We start from the raw sequence: 22,655 nt of genomic DNA, 5'->3' as shown, positions 1-22,655 counted from the left end.
ACAAATTGGAGTCAAAGGTAAGAAGTTGCCCATCAGTCTGATTTGTGACTAGGTGGACCTAAACTAGTAATACTTGCTGTTCAAGCTTATTGTGGGTACAGACTGCACAGGAAAACAGCCACTAAGGCACTAAGTTCATTTGGGTTTGGTTTGGGTTGTGTTATGTTCCCCCCCTCCCCAATTAATCTATGCTTAAATTTCTAATTTGACTTTGATCCCTTGTCTAGTCAGTCATGTTCACTTAGTTGCTTCTACTTTTTATCTAGTTTGGGTTTTCTGTGGGGGTGGCTCTTTTTAGTGAGCATGTGCATGTGCACACACACACTTGCAAGTAAATAAATTCATTTGTTTCTTGGAGCAATATTGGCTTTAATTCAATTTTGGACATTAGCGCTGCTTACCAAAACACGCTTACTGGACTGTTAGTTCCTTTACAGCAGGGGTGGGCAAAATGTGGCCCAGGGGCCAGATGTGACCCACCAGACTGTTCTATCTGGCCTGTGGGGCTTCTAAAAAATTTAGAAAATGAATATTTATCTGCCCTGTGCTGTCTGTCATGCAGCCCTCAATGACTTGCCAAAACTCAGTAAGTGGCCCTCTGCCCAAAATAATTGCCCAACCCTGTTTTACAGCATGTTAGTTCAACCTGGTTCCGCAGTGTCTATAGATCAGGTGATTGAGTGGGGTGCTTTGGCACTCTTTATCTAAAGCTGATTCAACTGGCTATTATACAAGTGCCAAAAAAGCCCTATTGAAGTGCCCAATCTATATAGATGTTGGGTGAGCTGGGTCCAATCAATGCAGTACGACTTTTGGGCATGCACTAGGCTCAGCATGGGAGCCTGCCGAGCTTTTAAAGTGCTATTTTTTTTTTTGTTTTTAAACATCTGTAAGCAGTCCAGAATATTGTCCAAGAAACTGTTTCTGAATTGAAGATTTAAGTTAAAATTTAAAAAAAACTTTGTATGCGGTGATGCTGTCTGTTTCTGATCTGAAATGCCTTAAATTGTTTTATCAAGACCAGCATGTTTTACAGGGGGAAACCTTAGAAACAATAACAACAGCAACTGTGTGCCTCTTCAGTGCTCAGCCTCAGCTAGCAGATCAACTTCCACCACTTGGTCACCTTCCCAAGATTATCCAGGCCCTGAATCACAAGAACAATGCCATTCCAAAAAGTGCCATTCGCGTCATACACATACTGTCAGATAATGAGGTACTGAATTTGAAGTTTTTATTTGAAAGGTATGAGGAGGGGTGTAATCTTATGCCAATCTATTGACTTGGAGTAAAAATCTTCTGGGGTTCATAACATTTCTCCTGCAGGACGCTGCATTCCTTCACTGTAGCTTCTAGCCATAGACACTTACTTTCTCTCTTAATCTACTGACTTGGATAGCAAATAGCTTATTTCATCCTGATCATGAGAAGCATGATGTGTTTAAAAAAAAAAAAAAAAAAAAAGCAGCAACTGGTGCTGCCTGCTGTCATGGCTCCTTCTAAAACAGGGAAGAAGTATTGAAAAGGTGGATCTGCAGAGTTTTATGCTACAAGTTAGCACTATAAAAATTATTGCATGATACTCTAGATACATATTCTGATTTCTTTTTTTATGTAGCTCTGTGTTCGAGCAATGGCATCACTTGAGACCATCAGTCCTCTAATAAATGGAATGAAAAAACGATCGGATACAATTGGTCTAGCCTGTGAAGCACTTAATCGAATGTTTCAAAAGGAGCAAAATGACTTAGTAGCCCAGGTAAGCTGTTGTGCCACCTCTACACCCACTTTATCCAACAGTCACTTCAAGAGGTTTCCATTGCACTTACTTTGAGTGTTAGAAGCCAGCCTTCTTGGCTTGCAGTATCTGATATCCCACTTCTGCATGGTGTGATTTTAGTCAAAGGGTTGGAGATCAGTTTTTCCATGTCAGTCTAGTGCTGGACTAACAGTCTTCTTGCTAACTTGGTTTTACACCATGAATAAGATAAATTGCAGTTTGTATTGGGAACTTCCCAGGCAACAACCTAGGAGGGGAAAAGCCTAGGCTATGCACACTGCTAATCTCTGAGATGGCACAAGAAGGAAATGAACATTCAGATGTTATCAGTCAGTTGAATTTTAAATATCCCTAAATGATTCTGCATTGTAGGCTCTGAAAGCAGATTTGGTCCCATATCTACTGAAACTGCTTGAAGGCATTGGCCTTGAAAATCTGGAAAGCCCATCGGCCACAAAGGCTCAGATTGTTAAAACCCTGAAGTCTATGACTCGCAGCCTACAGTATGGAGAACAGGTGAGTGATCTTGACTGGCCTGCAGCACTTGAGCTGAGGTTTTTCTGTGTAATATGTTAAGTGGCAAGATTTATCTCAAAGTCGAGCCTTTGACATTAGAATTTCACCCCCTCAAGCCTTTCCATCATAGGCAGCTATGCATAGACTAAAGTTGGTAGACATGATTCACAAGTTTTCTCTGAGGACAGGAACTATTGGAGTTGCAGCCTAAAAAAATCTTAAGATCTTTCTTAAGCTCTTCTATCCAGAAGCACTGACTTTATAAGACATTTAAATATCACCCAAGAAATGCACGTTCCTTTAACCAGTGGCAATGTTTGTGGCTTGCACACAGTATAATCTTTAATATCCCTGTCGTTCTTGGTTCTTTTCTCTTGTCCATGTTCAAGGCTGTATTAAAAATTGCTCTAGAGTTGAAGCTGGGATGCCTCTTAGACCATCTGGATTGGCATCTCAGGCTAAATCTGAGGTGGGAGGCACATAGCTAGTAGCATTGTCTCCTAGTTGCTTGACTGTTACAGGGGAAGCAGCACAATGGAGAAATGCAAGCTAATAAGCCCTCATCCTTTTTGAAAGCTCATATGTATATCTACCCTCCACCCTAGTGAAGTGAGGGGCTCCTTTCTCTTAGGTAAGTCAGTTTGGGGTTCTATGCATCTTTTCTGGGGGTTAAGCACACAGATCACCAACTTCAGTTCCATTTTAAAAGAATTAAAAATCTTCCAATTTTTAAGCATTTAACTGTTGTAGGTAAATGAAATCCTGTCTCGTTCTTCTGTGTGGAGTGCCTTCAAAGATCAGAAACATGACTTGTTCATTTCTGAGACCCAAACTGCAGGATACCTTGCAGGTCAGTAACACTTGGATCACTTCTGAACTTTCAAATGTCTGAATAGTATTAACACTTTTGAACTTTTTTTTCCTCTTAAGTTGAGCAGGTGGAACTTGTTTTATCGTGAAGGGTTTTGTGCTGTCATGTGACTGTCTCATTGTGCTACCTTAACATTATGTAAAGCTGGTCTTTATGGTTTTGTAAAATGCATTACCATAACTTTTGTAGTACTAGAGTGTTCTTGGACTTTAAATTTGCAGTTGCCATGTATAGCATTGCATGGTTTCACTAGGTACTTTATTCTGCAATTCTGCATTGCCTTTGTAAATGGGCTGTGTTCTCAACAAGTTTGATTTCAATCTTTAGCTGACATGCATCTTTTATAGCTGCAAGGCTTTGGTTGGCACATCTGAACTTCTTTTAAAAGATCTTGGTTACTAATCTTAATGGGCTTGAGGAGTTGTTGTTGTTTGGTTCAGAATCCCCCCCTCCCAGTAGCAAGTAGTCATGGTGATATGCCATAGTAGAACCCAAAGTCTGCTTGGTCACTCTCTTGAAAGCTGTCTGACATCAAACTAGGTATTGCTTCATTTCTACTACAAGCTCTTCTCCAAATTACACTTGCTCCTGAAAAGCAGCATGCTTAGCTTTATGCCAGAGAGGCATAAAAACTTTTGTTGCTTATTTGATTTTGGGTTTTACTAAAACATCATAGCTGTAATAATACAAGCATGCTGCCTCACTGCTCTCGGGCAAGTAACCATGGCTGGAAGAGCTTAAACTTTTTTAAATGATTTTTGAGAATCGTGACTTGTGCCTAATCAAAAGGAGAGGCAAAATACTCCAGAGGAATCTAACTGAGCTTATCTGGGCCAGTCCCAGAGCAGTGACCGTTCATGGAGCAGTGGTGCAGAAGGGCAGCGGCAGCTGCCACATGCAAGCTTCCCCCTCCAGGACTGGTTGCTGCTGCTACTTGATGGAGTGTGTAGCTTTTAAAGTGCTGGATTTTCAGTAATTCTGGATTTTTGATATCCAGAGTTATGAGGTTAATACTGTATAAATAACCCAGTCAATAGGGAAAGGGAAACTTCCATATGAAACTTCTACACAGATTTCTGCCTGGATCTCAAAACCCTCTTGGTTAACTGAGTTTTTATCAGTTTGACTATCCTTAAAGGTTCTTAATGTTTGGGGCTATATAAGCATAACTAAATAAACCAATTTGGAGCTTTATTTCACTACTTGAAAAGTGCCCAGTACTGAGTAATTACAAATCTAGCTGTTTCCAAGAGCCACACTGTTTTAAGTCTTAGTTGACAAGCTTTCATGGCTATCAAACCTCATGGTTAACATCGTTCCATGTCAGGATATGGAATAATAGAGGTATCAAGTCTATCAACCAAACATTTGTATAAAAGCTAAACAGTCCTACAACTCCTTATGCCAAAATACTTTGTAAGCAGTTCTCCTCTTTTTTTCTTTAAGGGATGAGAAATGAGATTAAATTTTCCTTCATGACGGGACCAGGCTAAATTCCTTTTGTGTATTAAGCGCTTTCAGATCCTAGAATTCAAGGCACTGTAGAAATGTGAACTACAACTTTTTCAGTCCAACATTGACAATGTTCTGCCTTTTTTATCATTGCTTCAAACTGCTTTGCTGTCTGCACTTCCCTTGCTTCTTATTTCTTTTCCTTCAGGTGTGTCCTCTCCTTCCCTTCTAACTGGTAGCAGTCCCCTTCACCTCAGAAGTGGGCTTTAGATCTGCTCTACCAGGCAGCTTGCTAACTTCTGTGTAGCTCTCTAAAGCAGGTAGATACTACTTTGCAAAAAGCATGTTGCATTCAGGACATTTTCAGTAACAAATCTAACTGTTTCTAGATGCAGGCTATATAATCTAAACAAGCGTGTAGTCTCCTGTATTCCAAGTACTTACTATAAGCTGCTGCTATTGGTACTTAAATCTTCCTTTTTGTAACTCTTCTGCTAGAGAACCTCTGGTTAAATAAACTAGTTGCCAGATGGCTCCTGAACAGTGTTTGGTTTTTGGGGGGTTTTTTGGTGTGTTTTTTTTGTTTTATTCAGAAGATTTTCTAGGGAAAGGTTGGAAGAACATGTGAATCGAATTAGTATGTTTAGTCTCTGCTATGGTGCCCTTTGAGTCTTCCCTTCCCCTACCTCTGTTTTGCATGTATGCAGGAACAGAACTAGCTTTCTTCATACAGCAATGTGCTGTCCAACAATGACTGTCCCTCTTATGGCTGTATCTTTCAGGGTTCTTTAGAAACCTGAAAGGTGGTATGCTGTTGTACCAAAAGTGAATGGTGTGAAAGACACTTTCTGCTCGTGAGACATTAAATAGCAGTTATCAGTGCTGTGAAAAGGGAAGAGTCTTGACATACTAGCTTTTAGGTTTTAGTATTTGAGTAAGTGGGGGGTGGATACTGGGAAACTTCGACATTTTATAAAATGACAATTATTAGCTCTTTCTTTGGATAGGGGGCACCAAAGCCCTTAAATACAGAGAATGCGGAGTGCTGCAGTCTCTTAAAAATGGATCCTTAAGCTTCTGACACTTGCTTCACCTTGGTAACCTAGGCTGTCCACTTCATGCTTCTACTTTTTGTTTTACTGCTTGAACTCTTCATAGCCATGAAAGTGGACCAGTTTCTACATTTTGTGAACTCAACTAAAAGTGAAAGGCTTGCATGCAAGATGCCTTGTTAATATCATGGGTGAATGGAATATTGTACTCATTTCTAATCTTAAGTTGCTGCTTCTACCTATAAGCCTCAGTTTTCATGTATGAAAAAGCTTGTAGCAGTGACTTAATCTGCAAATATTACTGATGGATTAGTCCTATGCTGTACTGCTCTAAACAGGAGAGCTAGCAGGTACTTTTCCCTTGTTTCTCCTGATTTTATCTTTTTAGTTTAAAACTGTTTTTTGCTAGCTCAATGGCTTGGCAACTTTTAGCATACAGAATTCTTTACCTTAACTGAAAGGACTTGCTAGGATCCTTGCTGCATGTCAGTAGGGGTACATCACCTGGTAGTGAGACAATTTGGTGCCTTGTCTAGAATATAGGAGCTCCCTACAGGAATGTCCTGAAGTATAATCCCAGAGGGAGGGTTTCTTTTGTGAAATACCTTCTTACAAGTTGAGCCACCAATACAGAAATCTGTTTCTCTTTTGCTTGGCAGTTCTCTGGCTTTCCTCCATGTTGGTAGATGCTGGATAAATAATGCTGCTGCTTTCATGCATTTCTCTGCTCACTTTACTACATGCTTAGGTTCATTTGATCTTTTTTAAGAGACCTAGGCACTTGCTAGCTATAAGCACCCTGTTTTTAAGGAAACCTTACAAATGTGTGCTTACAGAGACTAGGATAGACAGAGAGAAGACTTGTTTTTAGCTTGTGGTGGTAAGCCCTGGAAAATTCACTGTGCACGCAACCTCTTTCCTTCTCTCCCTCACCCCCAACAAGTTTAACAGAATTAAGTTAAACTGCTATTTGATATTTTGATCAAAACTAACTATTGCTATCTGTCTTTATTCTGCCAGGCCCTGGAGTTGCTGGTTACCTTACTGCAGGGACAACGTCACCTGTAATACCCAGTGTACCACCCCCAGTAGACCATGAAGTGGGAGATGCCAGCTAAGGGATCTGAAATACCCATGAATGATGCATAAAGGCAGAATGGCCAGTGATGAGGAATAACACATTCCTCCATCTCCTCCATTGAAATGAATTTTGCTGCCTCCGATTTGTTTCATGACAGTGTTATTCTTTTGTATGAATTTTTTTTTTTAGGAAAAAAAATGGGTGATTCTGTTGCATAAGAAGAAAGCACTCTGTGGATCAGCTGAAATGGGTACACAAGAATTTTTTTTTCTTGTTGTACATAAGCACATTTTTGTTCCTTTATATTTGTTTACAAGACTGTGAATCAAACTTTCCTAGTTTTTTATACTTTATGAATTAGCATGACTGGAGTTGAACTACAGTCTAGAGGAATTGGGCTAAATCTTACTTGGACCCCACCATCCCCACTTGAAGGACACTTTTTTCTTCTGCCCCAAGTCTGACATGACTTCTCTATTGAACTTGACTTACTCGGGGGTTTGTCCCTGCACTGGTTCACTGATGTCCTTAATGATTAACATGATCTTCCTGAAATCAAACAGCAGTAGATGTTTGTTTATATGTATAACTGGCTTTACCAAATTGAAAAAGCTTCAGCAAAAAATGAAACAAAAAAAGTCAACAAGTTATGTAAGAACCTAGTGTAATTGTGAAATGTTCTATACAGTATCCAGTATATAAAAACTTTCTATATTGAATGTACATTATACAGATCATATGTACATAACATTTTAAAATAAAGGGAAAAGAGCCTTGTTAATGAGACACAGCTGTTCTTTTAATGGATTTTTTTTCTTTTGAAATCCCATGTAAGGGAAAAGCTTGGAGGTCTAGCATGTAAACAGAGGGTGCATTCTGAGACCAGAATGCACCCATGTAAAGGCAACAAAGATGTTAAGTGCATTCAAAACAATCCCTGCACCATAGACACCGAAGCAACTTTTTAAATGTCAAATTCCAGAGTTGACTACAGTTGCATCATAAGTTGGCAGTGATTACAGCCCTGGGTGATAATGGAATGCTATTTCTGTTAATATTTCACAGAAAAGAATTGGGAGGAGTTGTATGAAAACAGGTGTTCATTGGAGCACCTTGAGTAAATGGCACTACTATACTACCACAGAACTGGACAAACCAGGAAGCTTTCAAAAGCCTGTCTGCTGGCTATAGAGAAGGCACAATTTTAATATCTCTAATAGAGGTGCAGGAGCGTGGGAAACATTCACAGGAAGTAGTTGTAAAGTGTACCTGGTACCCTAACAACTATTCTGCTATGGAGCATTATTGTATGGGAGGCTGGAAGCTAATGCCACTGCTCTTTCCCTGTAGGCAAACATCTCTACCTGAACTAAGTGTCTCATGATCGGATAACAACTTTTTGACTTGGTACTAGAATGTAGCAGGAGTCTGTTTTTCTTTACTTTCCATGGGGGGAGGGGGCAAAATACCAAGCTATTTAAAAAGAACTATAATGAACAAATCCTGGATTAGAATGCTTTGTCGTCATTGCAAATATCCATATCTTCCCTTTTCTGATGAGACTCAAATTGATCATATTTGAAAAATGCAACAGTTTATTTAGAAAGTTTTTTCACTTTAACATGATTTAGCATAGGTGTATTTACATGTATACTTTTTGAGCATAACTGAACATGAATTTGGATCATCAACACATTCTAAAAAAATGAGGATTGAGATTAGAAGGTATATGGTTTTTAAAGTATGAAACAGCTACACAGTTTGCGGGGAGGGAGAGTGCAGGAGTTGCTCACCATACAGGTACATGCGATGGGTGGAAACTAAAACCAAGCTTCCTGGTACTAAACCTCCTTCATCTTGCATTCATGGAGGTAATTGGCTTGTTTTTTTTTAAAGGCACTTTATTTGTGATTATAGACAGATGATGATCACTTCATTCTTCTCCAGGCACCTGTAGCAAAACTGATCAAGGAATATGCTGGTGTAAGACCAAGGAAAGACTCCAAAATAACCTTCCTTAAGTCACTGCCTCAGCAGCTTAAGCTGGTATTCTAGCAACTCTTTCCTGAGAAGCAGTGTTTAAGCAGAATCCAAATTAAGCCACCCAGTCAGAAAATCAAATATGGGTAACTAAGTTGAGCTACCTTCATCGTTCCCTCTACTATTCCTTGTAATTCAGGGGAAAGGTCTCGTATTCAGAGGATTAAACTTGGTTCTTATTAAAGCAGATGCAATGTGAACCTGTACGCAGGATGACTCTTAAACACTACATTTTTGCAGTCAGCTTCTTAGCTTGGTCTTGTAGTTCCAGTTTTGCAATTGTTGAGAGGTGAACTTCATCAGGCCCATCGGCTATTCGCAGGGTCCGAGTAAGGGCAAACCTGAACAAGAAGATCTCAGTCAGTGGTGGGCTCTATAGCCTGCTAGTGTCAAGACAGTCTGACACCAGAGAAGTGGAAAATCTTTGCCATTTTGCAATAGATTGTTTGCTTGCTTTAATACATGAAACCATACAACTCATTTAAACAATGACGGTTGTTTTAGTGAGCAATGCTGGCCTTGGAACTAATCCTTAGTACATGCAGCTATTCAGGTGAAAATAGTACTATCCTATCTGAATCTGGCTGTCTGAAATGGAAGCCTTTGTACAGATAGAGATCTCACAGGGAAAGTTTGGGAAGCAAGCCTTGTGGCTTTTGGCTGCGTGGTACTTGCTGACTAGTACCATTTTCCCTCCTGAAGGCCTTTGCTGGTTACTGGCGTATTACAGAAATGTCTTCCTGTGCCAAGACAAGTGGCTTCATACCTCAAAGCCAGTAATGCAGGCTCCCAGTGTAGTGTTTAATCCCTAGTCGGTGCTGCCCTTGAGTTTATGCTGTTGTAATGGGGAGAAGATGGGAACACACAGCACTGATTGTAGATCAGTGGTTCTCAGCCTAGACTCCAGGCACCCCTTGGAAAAAGTGCCAACTCTTTTTGTTTCTGTAGTCAAAATGTGAGCAAACACAACAGCAATTCTTCTATTGCAAAGAACTCAAAATTTGCAACAGGTCCAACTATTTATAACACTAGGTTCTTATTGGAACTTTCTGGGTTTCCTTTGTGAATGGTATTTGTGCACTTAAGAGTGCTAGCACTGCATGGCACCTTTGATAGTATCCCAATATATCCCAGGGTGCTGGAGCACCCTGGTTGAGCATCACTGGTAAGATACTTGGGGTCAAGCAAGGAGCCAACACTGAGGTTGTCTTGGGGGAAGGTTTTAGTGCAAAATCTGATTAATATTTGTGCAAAAATGCCTCAACATGGCATACCACAACTAAGATGGCTCAAGTCCTGCAAGCAGTCTGGCTATGCTAATGTGATGCTTAACCTAAGCATAGTATACCCTGCTGCTTAGCTAAGAACTGCAAATTTGGCCAGACTGATACTGATACCAGAACTAGCTTAGTCTGTGGAGTTCAGGCCAATATTCATAATGGTTCTCCATAACCTTTATCAACAAACACTTAAATATGAGATCATGTAGAAAATGCTGTGCTTATTGAAGTTGGATTTGGATCACGATGCTGCATCTGAGGACAGATTTTTATTACTGGGGCTGTAAGAGTCTGTCATGGCAAAATTCAGGTCAAGACCACCTGAAGCTCTGATCACTCAAAGCAGCTTCCCTAGAAAGTAGAAATGCAGGTACTCTTGGGTAAAAATTCTACTCACATATGAGCCAAAGGAAAATCCTGGGAAACTCCGGCTCCTCCACAGACTTGGATTGCATAATCCACTACTTTAAGGACTGCTCTTGGTGCAGCCACTTTGATCATGGCTATCTGTTTTTTTTAAAAAGAAATGGTAGATTGTCAACTAGGCATTGTAGAAGGGCTTGTTTTCTTTCTAACCACTAGGAGGACAGGATATGCAGCAATTTCATACCACTTTTCCTACGTCTTTCACAGAACCAAATCCAAGAGCTGAACTGTATGTTTAAGGGGACTTAACACTGACTTTTCAGGAAAAACCTCAGTGGGTAGGTGTTGTACACACTTAGTTTTGACAGCAGTGCTGTAAGCTGCATTTGGGAATTGGAAGAGACCACTGGGTCATCAAATATGAACCATACGGGGAACCCCTGCTTAGCACTCTCTCTCAATTGGTTCCTGAAAAACGGCGTTATGTGAAATAAGTGTTAAGTGAAACCAAAAGTATCTGATAACCACAATTGTTTTTAATGACCCAGGATGGAGACAGTGAGTGTTGTAATGAAACCCACTGAGTGCTAAGTGAAATCGGGTATCAATTTTAAATATCAATTTTATAGCAAAATAGTGCTAAGCAAAGCAGCATTAAGCAAGGGTTGCCTGTATTTGAATCAATGTGTCATTAGGTCCTGATGCAAAAAGACTTGAGAGTACCCTTAGCCCCTGAACAGAATGAATGCAAATTAACTGTATGCACAAAAGTGTCCCAGATTAAGGTTCTGTGATTCGCTCTTAAATCAGCCAAGTATAATCCTTAATCCTAATCTTTTTGGCACAGAATTGAGAGCTCCATGTCATCAATACAATGACCAACAATGATCAAGGTGTCTGAACTGTTACAAAAGAAATTAATAATAGTAACCAAAACTATGAGTAGAAGAAAGGACAGGGTCAGAACTAGTTTGAGAAGCAGGTCTTATGCTTCTTGATGGCTGTGTGATCGTGGGGACTATCCTACTTGCTGGTTAGTACCATACTCTCTCCTCTAGTGGCCTTTTCTAGTTATAGATGTTACAGAAATGTTGTCATCTTGTGCCAAGACAAGTGGCTTCATGCCTTAAAGCAGTAATGCAACTGCATTTTTTTTTTTGCTAAGCCTGGCTGTTTGTTTCCTTGATGTATCTGAAGTTGCAGGGAAAGACCGAAGAAGCCATGCTCACAGTGCAGTGTCTAATCCATAAACAGTGATGCCACTGATTTCATGCTGTTGTAACTGGAAGGAGACTGGGGCCCACAGAATTGATGTAGGTTGGTGATTCTCAACCTCTTCAGACTCAAGCCTCCCACCCCCTGCTTGGAAAAATAATGCCTTCTATTTAAGACAAATCAGTGATTTAAATAAAGAAATACCAGAAGTAATTAAGGTATTTTTCAAAATTAAGGAAATTTGACAAGTGAAAAAAGGAAAAGCACTTTTGGTTAATATGGTGAAAGTGTTGATCAGCAGACTAGTTTTGGTTAAGTATTCAATTGAAAGATCAACCTCCATTCCCACAATGAGAAATTCTTGAGAGCATTGCTTGGTTGCTTGCCCCTGCCTCCCACTTCCTCCCTACTCCAAGGGCCATAAGTTACCTCTTTCCTGGCTTCTGTGTTGCCCACCGTGTCTATGCTGCTGGCTGCTTTCAGGGTAAGCAGTCGGGCCTGCTCGATAGCAATGCGGCTTTCTGCAATCCAGTGTGCAACAACTTCCTTCAGAGACAGAACGTGATGAAAAGCAAGTGTGAAACAAACAACTTCTGGATCTCCAGAATAACTCAGTTATGATAATTTCTTGGCTATGATACTAGCCACAGGAGAAAGCTTTCAAAACCAGGTTCCCAAATTTATGGGAGAGGTTGTTCAGCCCTTCCAAAAATTAGGCCATTGCTTTTAGCATGCCTGTCTTTAAGTGAGAACTCCAAACTGAAACCAGACAGACAAAAACATTGTCAACGTATAAGTTTGTCTCCCCAAGTGTTGCCCAGACCCCAGTGAACAGAGGCTCTGTTGTGTACCTTCAAGCTTCCTATGTAGCCTGCCAAGGTTCTGCTTCGACTAGTCTTTGAAGAGAGAGAAACGAACCAACATGCTGCTCTTTCCTTGGCTCTTGCTCCTTTGGCTGCTATTCAGTCTTCCTGTTCTTTTGGGCCCCACTTCTGTTGCCCACCTCTCCCAACTTGCACATCTTACTGCCCACTCAAGACCACCTCTCTGTCAAGTTGCTCCATGACGTACTGGGATTGATTTCCTTTAGTTCGGTGCTCTCCAACTGGTATTACTAGTTTCCTAACCACCTAGGAAAGAGTTGTGCTTTGGTGTCTGGGGCACTTGCTCCTGTGTTAGTTATGTTGATGCATTATTAAATGTATTGTACTCAAAGCTGTCCAGATGCTTAAATCAATAGGTTTGTAGTAACTTAAAATCTTTCTAGCAGTCCTCTGCTATTTTAAAACCGTTTATCTTGGGTGAAGCTGCCTGTCGGGGATAAACATTTTTGGGCCATTCACAAACTTGGGATTCAATTTTGCATCTTTTACAATACAGAAGGCCAAAATGTCCATTAATATAAATCAGCCACTTTAGTTTCAGTGAAAATAGTGAAGCCAGCCCAATAAATATATCCTATGATCTTGTTTATAATTTTCAGTCTAATTTTGCCTTACTTTACAGTCCCTGGTTTACCTCTTTTAAAGCCATAATTCCAAGCTTTTTTTGTTTAACTGGAACGTGTGATATACTTCCACTTATATTTTATTCTGTACAAAGCTTCTTTGTAACCTGTTCCAAACACTAATTTGGCTTCCTTCTTCCCACCCCCTTTACTGTAAGAAAAAACAGATGTTTCTTTTGCCTGGCTGACTGCTAGGAACACTTGATGTCTGAGACAATTTGTGGGAGTTCTCAACGCTTACCAGAAACCAAATTTAATTTAACCAATTTAAAGCCATGCCAAAATTGGCAATTCCCCTCAGGAAAAGGAATGCTTGGATGCTGCACCCAAGTAAGACCATGCTCAAGCAGGCCTACATTTTTGCAAGTGTAAATGATTATGAGGATTAATTTTAAGGTCATATAGATACCCAAGTCCCTGAATAGCCCTACAAATTAGGAACAGACACAGCCAGATGGTAAAAAGAGTGCACAAAATGAAACACGCAATATTGGTGCCTGCAGAAGTGAAGGTCAGTGTCTGAAAACATGGCCCTAAGGTCTCCAGAGTCCATGGGAATTGAAGGTTAGGGAATAATACCTGCAGCAGCTGTTACAGTGAGTATTACAATCTCCAGGTTTTTCCTGAGCTAAGCAAAGAGGTGCTCATAATCTGTACATGAACTAGACAATGAGGAAGCGTGCTTACATGCTGGTACAGCTTCTTCCCAAAGGTTGCTCTCTGTGCTGCACGTTCGCACATTATTTCTAAGGCAGATTCAGCTGTACCTATTGATCTCATGCAGTGATGTATCCGGCCTGGTCCCAGCCGACCTTGAGCAATCTCAAACCCTCTTCCCTCACCTGGGCGGGGGAGAGAGGTGGGAAACAAATGCTCAGACTGAACTCATTTTAATACTTCAAGAGGCTACTGAAGAAAGTTAATATTTAGATTGCAAATACTGTCTAAAGGCCTTTTTACAGATGAGTCTGGTTACAGAATTGATCTGTAGTGTTTTTAATTATTAATCGCTGCATAGATGTTAAAAACAAAACAAAAAAGACATATGCTTATATTAGTTTCTGCTAGTACTGTTTAGGTTCAAGGGGCTCATTAAGCAGATTTTGATTTACTTGGTTACTTCCCAAATATTTTACCAATCTTATTTTAAACATATTTCAGGGGTTGGGATTTTTTTTCTTTGATTTGTAGCTTCCAGAGTAAAACTGATGGAAGTTAGATTTAAAGATCAGACATGAAGTGATTCATAAGGCTCCAAATCAGTAAGACTCTTTTGGAAGATCACTGCTGGGGAGGAAAAACTTTGTACATCTTGGGATTTACCCAGAAAGGAAGGTTGGAGTAAGCCAAAGGGACAAAAAAGATCTTCTCCCAGGTTGCAAAGGGGTAAGTAGCACTGGTTGCTGGCTTACTCAATATGGCTACATCCCAGTCCTGAAGAAACTGGTTGCATTCCTTGTGGCATGGCTGCAGACTATGTAAGAATTCTGTATCAAATGATGCTGAGGCAAAGCTGGTGTTTTAATGGTCAGAAGGAACGAAGAAAGGAGATCCCATTTTTGTGGGAAAGCGCTCCACTGGGGTTTGTTTTGCTTCGGCCTGCCATGATGTAGAAAGAATTTTGGCTCCACTGGTATAGCTGCCCCATTTACTTAAAAGTACCTTAACTCTTAAAATACCTTAAAAGCCCCAGCAAATAAAACTCTTCAAGTGGTATCATGTAGCATTTGCAGCTGTGGCATGGGGACAGATCAATTTTTATCCAGTTGCTTTGAGATATTTTCATGGCTGAACAAAGATCAGGGAGCTAAAATAGATTAAACGTAACTGGTTGGTACTTTGCTGCAGAGAGAGAGGAACCCAATTGTTGGGTGTGCTCTGAAGCAAAGAAATACAGACCTGGCCACAATCAGCTAGTCGACACTAATTTCAAGAATAAACTTATCTCCAAAAGACTACTGATGGAAACACTGTCTTGAAAATGTAGAACAATAATCATGTATATTCCTTACCCTCAGAGCTCTATAAGGGTTATTTAGTGTAAGTTGGACAGTTTTTTAAAAAGACACCATTTCTTAAAGTTAGCACCATGACGGTGACTTTCAAAGTCACTTGACATTTAGCAAGGAAGCTCACCTAATATTATATTAGAAACAGGTACTCGAACATTGTTAAAATGTATCTCAAAATGTCCGCCATGAATATGATCTAGAGGTAAACAAAAACAAATCAAATGTCAGTATATAAGAAGAGTTTGCCAACATGCACAAATTAGACATTCAGTACCTGTTCTAATTTTAGATAGGTATTTTAGGTGTCCAGGTAGTACGTAATGATTAACAGCATGACTCAGTGCGACACATAGGGCATGCATGGGGGGCACGTGCACCCTCTGTCAGCCACCATTCCTGGGTGGGGGGGGCAGGCAAGAGTGCTGGTGCCCCCATGAGAGTGTAGGCTGGGAAGTGCGCCAGGAGATGCCGATCCCACTGACCTGGAAGTGCCAGCAGCGCGCCTCTGCCAGTTGCAGGCTGGCAGGATTAGCTGCCGCAGGGGGACCCTCCCCCCAGCCTGCAGGACTGGCCACAGGCCACCTCCCCCCCCAGTCAGGGGGGACAAGTGCCCTCCCGACTCAGGAAGCACCAGTGGCTCATGATATGACTCCTAAGATTCCTGCTGTGTTAATAAGGCAGCAAATATGGATGAATACTACTACTTTCTCCTCACCCATGTAGCCAAACACAGAGAGAGGTCTAATAAGCTTCATTCCTGGCGTGTCCAGTGGAACTATGATCATACTGTGCTGTTTGTACCTGATCAAAACAAAAGTAAAACATGATGAATCGTGATGGCAATTTTAAATGTTAAAAAAGAACATGCTATAGCCCTAGGTCAACCAAATACTGAAGTATGTGCAGAGTTTCAAGACCATGAGCACTGTCCTTGACTTCAATGATTGTATCTGCATACTTAAAGTTGCGTGTGTGCTTCAAATGACATGCTACCAAAGGCAGAATGCAATGGAATCCAAGGCATGTGTTGCTGCAAATATATTCCTTTCACATCTTTACAGTCTCTGCCTTTAAAGAGCCACTGCTGGTCCTAAAATACCATCCTTCCTCCCTTGCATCTTGAATCAGATCAACCACTTACTCTATCTAAAGTTAGTTCAGTTAGGCTCGGAAGCAGCGAGAGACGCGCGGGTGAAAGCCTGCTGTGCCCCCGCTCCCCCGAAGCCCCCCAGAAACCCTCCAGCAGCTGCGGAGCCCCCCGCCGACCCCCAGCACAGCCAGAGGTAAGCGGGGCCCGTGGAGAGAGGGGGCTAACCCCTTAGTGAGTGGGAGGAGGCGGCTGAGTGGAGCCGGGCTGGGTCAAGCCCTGCCTAGGCCCCTACTTCGCCCAGCCCCCCAGGGAGCCACGCGAACAGGCTGCGCAAACAGGCGCGCTTCTCTGCTGGCGCGTGAGTTAGTGCGGAGTTCGCACAGGAGGGCCCAGGACCCTGCCTGCGCACCCCCCAGGGTAGATGGTCCCAGCCGCAGCCAACCTCCCAGAGGCATGACACGGATGGGCACGCGCCGCACCCTGAGGGTCCCCTCGGGCTCTGCGGCCCCCCCCCCCCGGCACCTCAGAGACTGCCACCCAGACGGAGCCCCTGGCTCTCGACTGCGGGGGCTGCCTGTCCCTTTTTCAGGCTCTGGGGCCTGGGAGCATGGTGACCTCCCCTTGTGGGGTCTGCTCCCCTTTGGGGTCTCTGGCGTGCCAGCTGGAGGAGCTCCAGGCCACAGTCCAGAGACTGCGTGCCATCAGGGACTGTGAGCAGGAGATAGACTCCTACTGCCAGGCCCTTCTCCCCCAAGAGGCGGAGGGTAGATCACAGTCTCCCTCCAGGCCAAAGGAGGACTCCGGAACCTCCTGCTGTGTCCAGCCAGACAGAGCCTAAGGCCCGCTGCACCAAGGCCCCTGCCCAGCCAGAGCTGAGCAACAGGTACGCACCTCTTGCTGCCCCAGCAGAGCCTGCTGAGTTGCCGGCCCCCACAGGCAACATGGGCCCAACTGCAGCTCCCGCCCCTGCTCTCCCCAAGACAAAACGTAAGGTGTTTGTTGTGGGAGACTCCCTCCTGAGGGGGACTGAGGGGCCAATCTACCACCAGCCCGGGAAGTCTGCTGCTTCCTGGGGGCCCGCATCCGGGACATTGCAGAGAGGATCCCAGAGCTGCTCAAACCCACAGACCACTATCCCATGCTCCTAATTCATGTGGGCACCAATGACACTGCTTAGAGCACTCCCAGCCAGGTCATGAGGCGCTACAGGGATTTGGGAGCAGGGCTAAAGGGTCTGGGGGCACAGGTGGTGTTCTCATCGATCTTCCCAGTCTCAGGCTATGGGCCAAGAAGAGAGAGGAGGATCCACGTGGTCAACCAAAGACTGCAGCGCTGGTGTCGTCGGGAAGGTTTTGGCTTTTATGATCACAGCCCACTCTTTGGCGAGAGAGGCAGCGAGCTGCTGGGAAGAGATGGCCTCCCCCTCTCTCCCCTAGGGAGGAGGCTCTTCTCAGCCAGACTGGCTGACCTGCTCCACCAGGCTTTAAACTAAGCCTGCTGCGGGACGGGAGGACTACCGCCACTGCTGGCCCGCTGAGCAATCCTTGCAAAGCCAGCGGGTCAAGGCACTTAAGGGAGCCCGCCCCTGCCCTAGCCCTGGTAAAATCTGTGGGCAAGGAAGGAGCCCCCCAGGGGACACTTGCCTGCCTGTACACTAATGCCAGGAGCTTGGGGAATAAGCAGGAAGAGCGCATCCTCCTGCTCAATGCAAATAATTATGATGTCATAGGGATAACGGAGACCTGGTGGGACTCCACCCATGACTGGACCACGGGTATAGATGACTATACCCTGTACAGGAGGGATCGTGCAGATAAAAGGTGGGGGGGGGGGGGTGTAGCTCTCTATGTTAAGGAAAGCTACACATCCCTGCAAGCCGATATTGGCGACCAGGGTGGACGACTGGAGACCCTCTGGGTTAAAATCCATAGGGAACACGGCACAGAACACACAACGGTGGAAGTCTACTGCAGACCTTCCACCCAAAGTCCTGAGTTTGACCAGGAGTTTGCCCGGGAACTGGCTGAGGCGGCATGCTCCAGGACCATGGTTGTCATGGGTGACTTCAATTACCTGGACATCTCGTGGGAGGATCGTTCAGCAAAATCTGAGCGGTTGCAGAGCTTCCTCTTGTGCGTGGATGACCTCTACCTGACTCAAGAAGTCTATGGGCCAATGAGAGGCAAAGCGCTGCTCGACCTGGTACTGGCTACTGGGGATGACCTTGTCGGCGACCTAGTGATCGATGGGAAGCTGGGTGACAGCGACCACGAGCTGATCACCTTCACCATCCGCCGAAAAGCTGGCAAGTCAGTCAGCAACACGCAAGTCCTTGATTTCAGGAAAGCCGACTTTGACAAGCTCAGGAGGCTTGTCAGTGAGACCCTAAGGGACCATGACCCCAGGGAGAGGGGAGTTCAAGAAGAGTGGCTGCTCCTCAAGGGAGCGATCCTCAACGCACAAACTATGTCTATTCCATCTCGGAGGAAAGGCAGCAAGAGGGCACAGCAGCCCCCCTGGCTCTCCAGGGACCTAGCAGACCTCCTGAGGCTAAAAAGAAAGGCCTACAAAGGATGGAGGATGGGAGTCACCTCCAAGGAGGATTATTCTGCACTGGTCCGGTCCTGTAGGGAGCAGACCAGGAAAGCTAAGGCTGCAACTGAACTAGCTCTGAGCATCAAACTAGCTGTCCAACTAGCTCTGAGCATCAAGGACAATAAAAAGTCCTTTTTCAGATATGTGAGGAGCCGGAGGAAAAGCAGGGGCAACACTGGACCCCTGCTGAACCAGATGGGGCAACTGACAACTGACGCCCAGGAAAAAGCCAACCTATTAAATAGGTACTTTGCGTCAGTCTTTCATCAGCCCCATGGGACGCCCATGCCCGCTACAGGGCCGGGAAGTCCGGGTGAGGGTGATCCCCTGCCCTCCATTAATGCTGACTTTCTGAAGGAACATCTTGAGAAGCTGGATACCTTCAAGTCAGCCGGCCCTGACAATCTTCACCCCAGGGTACTCAAGGAGCTGGCGAGCATCATAGCCCAGCCTCTAGCGCAGATCTTTGAAAACTCTTGGCGCTCTGGTGTAGTGCCCGAAGACTGGAAGAAGGCCAATGTGGTGCCTATCTTCAAGAAAGGGAGGAAAGTGGATCCGGCTAACTATAGGCCCATCAGCCTGACTTCTATCCTGGGGAAGATCTTAGAAAAGTTTATTAAGGAGGCCATCCTTAATGGACTGGCCGACATCAACATCTTAAGGAATAGCCAGCACGGGTTTGTTGTGGGTAGGTCTTGCTTGACCAATCTCATTTCCTTCTACGACCAGGTGACCTATCACCTGGACAAGGGAGAAGAGATTGATGTCATATATCTTGACTTCAAAAAAGCCTTCGATCTGGTTTCCCATGATCACCTCTTGGAGAAACTGGCCAATTGTCGCCTTGGGTCCTCCACGATCCACTGGCTGGAAAATTGGCTCCGTGGTCGGACCCAGAGGGTAGTAATTGATGGAAGTCACTCATCATAGTGTCCTGTGACCAGTGGGGTCCCCCAATGCTCTGTCCTTAGACCCATACTGTTCAACATCTTCATTAATGATGTGGACACTGGAGTCAGAAGCGGACTGGCCAAGTTCGCCAATGACACCAAACTTTGGGGCAAAGCATCCACACCAGAAGACAGGCGGGTGATCCAAGCTGACCTGGACAGGCTCAGCAAGTGGGCGGACGAGAATCTGATGGTGTTCAACGCCGATAAATGCAAGGTTCTCCACCTTGGGAAGAAAAACCTGCAGCATCCTTATAGGCTCGGCAGTGCTATGTTGGCTAGCACTATGGAAGAAAGAGACTTGGGGGTCATCATTGACCACAAGATGAACATAAGCCTGCAATGCGATGCTGCGGCTAGTATAGCGACCAAAACGCTGGCTTGCATCCATAGATGCTTCTCGAGCAAATCCCGGGAAGTCATTCTCCCCTTGTACTCGGCCTTAGTGAGGCCTCAGCTGAGTACTGCGTCCAGTTTTCGGCTCCACAATTCAAAAAGGATGTGGAGAAGCTTGAGAGAGTCCAGAGAAGAGTCACGCGCATGATCAGAGGTCAGGGAAGCAGACCCTACGATGACAGGCTGAGAGCCCTGGGGCTCTTTAGCCTGGAAAAGCGCAGGCTCAGGGGTGATCTGATGGCCACCTATAAGTTTATCAGGGGTGACCACCAGTATCTGGGGGAACGTTTGTTCACCAGAGCGCCCCAAAGGATGACGACTAGGTCAAATGGTCATAAACTACTACAAGACCGTTTCTGGCTGGACATAAGGAAGAATTTCTTTACTGTCCGAGCCCCCAAGGTCTGGAACAGCCTGCCACCGGAGGTGGTTCAAGCGCTTACATTGAACACCTTCAAGAGCAAACTGGATGCTTATCTTGCTGGGATCCTATGACCCCAGCTGACTTCCTGCCCCTTGGGCAGGGGGCTGGACTCGATGATCTTCCGAGGTCCCTTCCAGCCCTAATGTCTATGAAATCTATGAAATAAGAGGCAGGGTGTGATCTTTATTTTGCATTAAGAAAAGAATCCTAACTTTTACATTCTTTACACTGTTTTACATCTGTTGTTGAATACTGGGGCACACAACTGGAAGAGACCTCTTTAGTCACTGAGTCCAGTCCCTGGTTACTGCTGGTCACTGCATTTTCTAATCTCTTTCATACACTGTTGTCCAGCATCTCAGAGCTTGATGGGCGAGGCTACTCTGTTAAAATATGTAGAATGGCCAAATGCCAGCACTGCTATGTGTGATCGATGAGACCGATTAACTACATAATCTATGACACATCCGTAATAAAATAGAAAGAGTTAAGGTATTTTCAATGCAGGTCTCAGATCCTGCAAAGACTCTTCAATTTTAAGGTTGTTTTATTTTATTTTTCATTTGGCTCATTAAGTTTGCACATTGTGAGTAGTGTGACTTCAATGGGACTGCCTGCAGTGTATAAAACCTAAGCATTTGAGTAAGTCCACTTAAGACTTTATTGGTGTTTTAAAATAAATGTTGTCCAAATAGATTACTTGATTTTTTTATTCCCCTCTTGTGTGCATATACATATAACATTTTGCAGTAAAAATGGCTGGGTTTATTAAAGAAATGCTATGCTGTTGCTTCCTGAACAGGTGCCATGAAAGATATGTTAAAAGCCCTCATTTAATTAACTTTTCCATATGTGTTGGCACCTTGATCCTGCCTCATTTGAGGTAATGGGAGCTCTGTCCATAATTTTAGTAGAAATTTACCTGGTAGAAGTTTAGCTATATTTATCTGGACTGATCTTGCAAACTCTATATAGTTTTGCTGGTATTAATATCTAGGCAATCGATCTTCCTTCTTTAGAATAATAGGCATATAGAGCTGGAAGGCACCTTAGAAGTTCATCTACTCGAGCTCTGCTCAAGGCAGGACCAACTCTATCTAAAACATCCCAGACATAAATATCTGTCTACTCCAACCTGAACTTAAGGACTTCCAATCACAAATGATCCCAGCACTCTGCAAGTAATCTGGCTGGTTCAAAACCTGGGGCCCCTCTTGGTGAGGGGGCAGAAGTGAGGAGGAGCCTTAAAATTGTGTGGATCCTGAAAAAAAAGTCTCAACCACTTAATTCTTACCTGGATGCAGAAGAATTTGGGGTTTTGGCCATCACAATGGCAACTTTGCAATTTGGGTTTCCAGCCCCTAAAACACAAGAAATACTTTAAATATGATAAGTTCTTTACAACAGGGAATTACTGAAGTTTCATAGAGTAATTTATTAGTGTGGGGGTAGGTGTAGTGTAAAAAGCCAGAAGACTTTGATTTACTTCCTGTGGTATTTCTGGATTATCAAGAAGAAAAAGAAAGTATGCAACCTCTTCATTCACATGAAATATGGAACTGATTAGGGAAAGAACTATCAAACTAAACCTCCCAACTTTGGTTCCTAGGAAAAAAAGAAAAAATGAAGTGCTTGAAAAGGAAACTAAATGAATTCCTCTTCCCTGACAAGCTGAACAAATAACCACATAAAAAACTGTTTATGAAGGTCAGAAGCTGCCCTCTGGAAAGCAGTTTTTTAAAGCCACAAAAACTAAAGAATCTATAGCCACCCACAGCACTATCCCATACATGCTTTTGTACTCAAAGATCCAAAAATGATTATTTTAAGCGACAGACAAAAAAAACCTAATTAAAATGGCACTTTATTTGTCAGACCGGCTCTGCTCCCTAAATATTGTTTGGAGACCTAAGCTTTCAGTGCCAAAAGAGGTTTGTGATCCTTTTTAAGTCCCATAAGGACAACATAAGTATGGGACAGTGAACTAACTAGATTCTACTAGGCTTTATGCAACTATTATCAGAATTA

The 22,655-nt window shown here is 43.5% G+C and overlaps 2 protein-coding genes across 3 annotated transcripts in view; one reads left to right on the top strand and one right to left on the bottom strand.

Moving 5' to 3' along the window:
* DNAJC13 (DnaJ heat shock protein family (Hsp40) member C13) overlaps positions 1–7,538 on the top strand; it is an 82,248-nt gene extending 74,710 nt beyond the window's left edge. For both annotated transcript variants that reach the window (XM_059728783.1, XM_059728782.1), the window contains 5 exons: positions 1,037–1,216; positions 1,619–1,759; positions 2,153–2,296; positions 3,047–3,146; positions 6,692–7,538. In XM_059728783.1, coding sequence (XP_059584766.1) covers positions 1,037–1,216; positions 1,619–1,759; positions 2,153–2,296; positions 3,047–3,146; positions 6,692–6,789 — 663 coding nt within the window. In that variant the 3' untranslated portion in view covers positions 6,790–7,538. The remainder of the gene's footprint in view (positions 1–1,036; positions 1,217–1,618; positions 1,760–2,152; positions 2,297–3,046; positions 3,147–6,691) is intronic.
* Positions 7,539–8,324: 786 nt separating this feature from the next.
* Positions 8,325–22,655, bottom strand: part of ACAD11 (acyl-CoA dehydrogenase family member 11) — a 70,910-nt gene continuing 56,579 nt past the window's right edge. The window contains exons 14-20 of the mRNA XM_014602518.3: positions 21,922–21,988; positions 15,888–15,973; positions 15,297–15,368; positions 13,848–14,002; positions 12,083–12,199; positions 10,470–10,579; positions 8,325–9,133 (exon numbers count right to left, since the gene is read on the bottom strand). Coding sequence (XP_014458004.1) covers positions 9,019–9,133; positions 10,470–10,579; positions 12,083–12,199; positions 13,848–14,002; positions 15,297–15,368; positions 15,888–15,973; positions 21,922–21,988 — 722 coding nt within the window. The 3' untranslated portion in view covers positions 8,325–9,018. The remainder of the gene's footprint in view (positions 9,134–10,469; positions 10,580–12,082; positions 12,200–13,847; positions 14,003–15,296; positions 15,369–15,887; positions 15,974–21,921; positions 21,989–22,655) is intronic.

Source organism: Alligator mississippiensis, chromosome 5, assembly GCF_030867095.1.
Source record: "Alligator mississippiensis isolate rAllMis1 chromosome 5, rAllMis1, whole genome shotgun sequence".
NCBI lineage: Eukaryota > Metazoa > Chordata > Crocodylia > Alligatoridae > Alligator > Alligator mississippiensis.
Note: the sequence above shows the minus strand (reverse complement) of the source record. Positions and strands in the feature narration are given on the sequence as shown.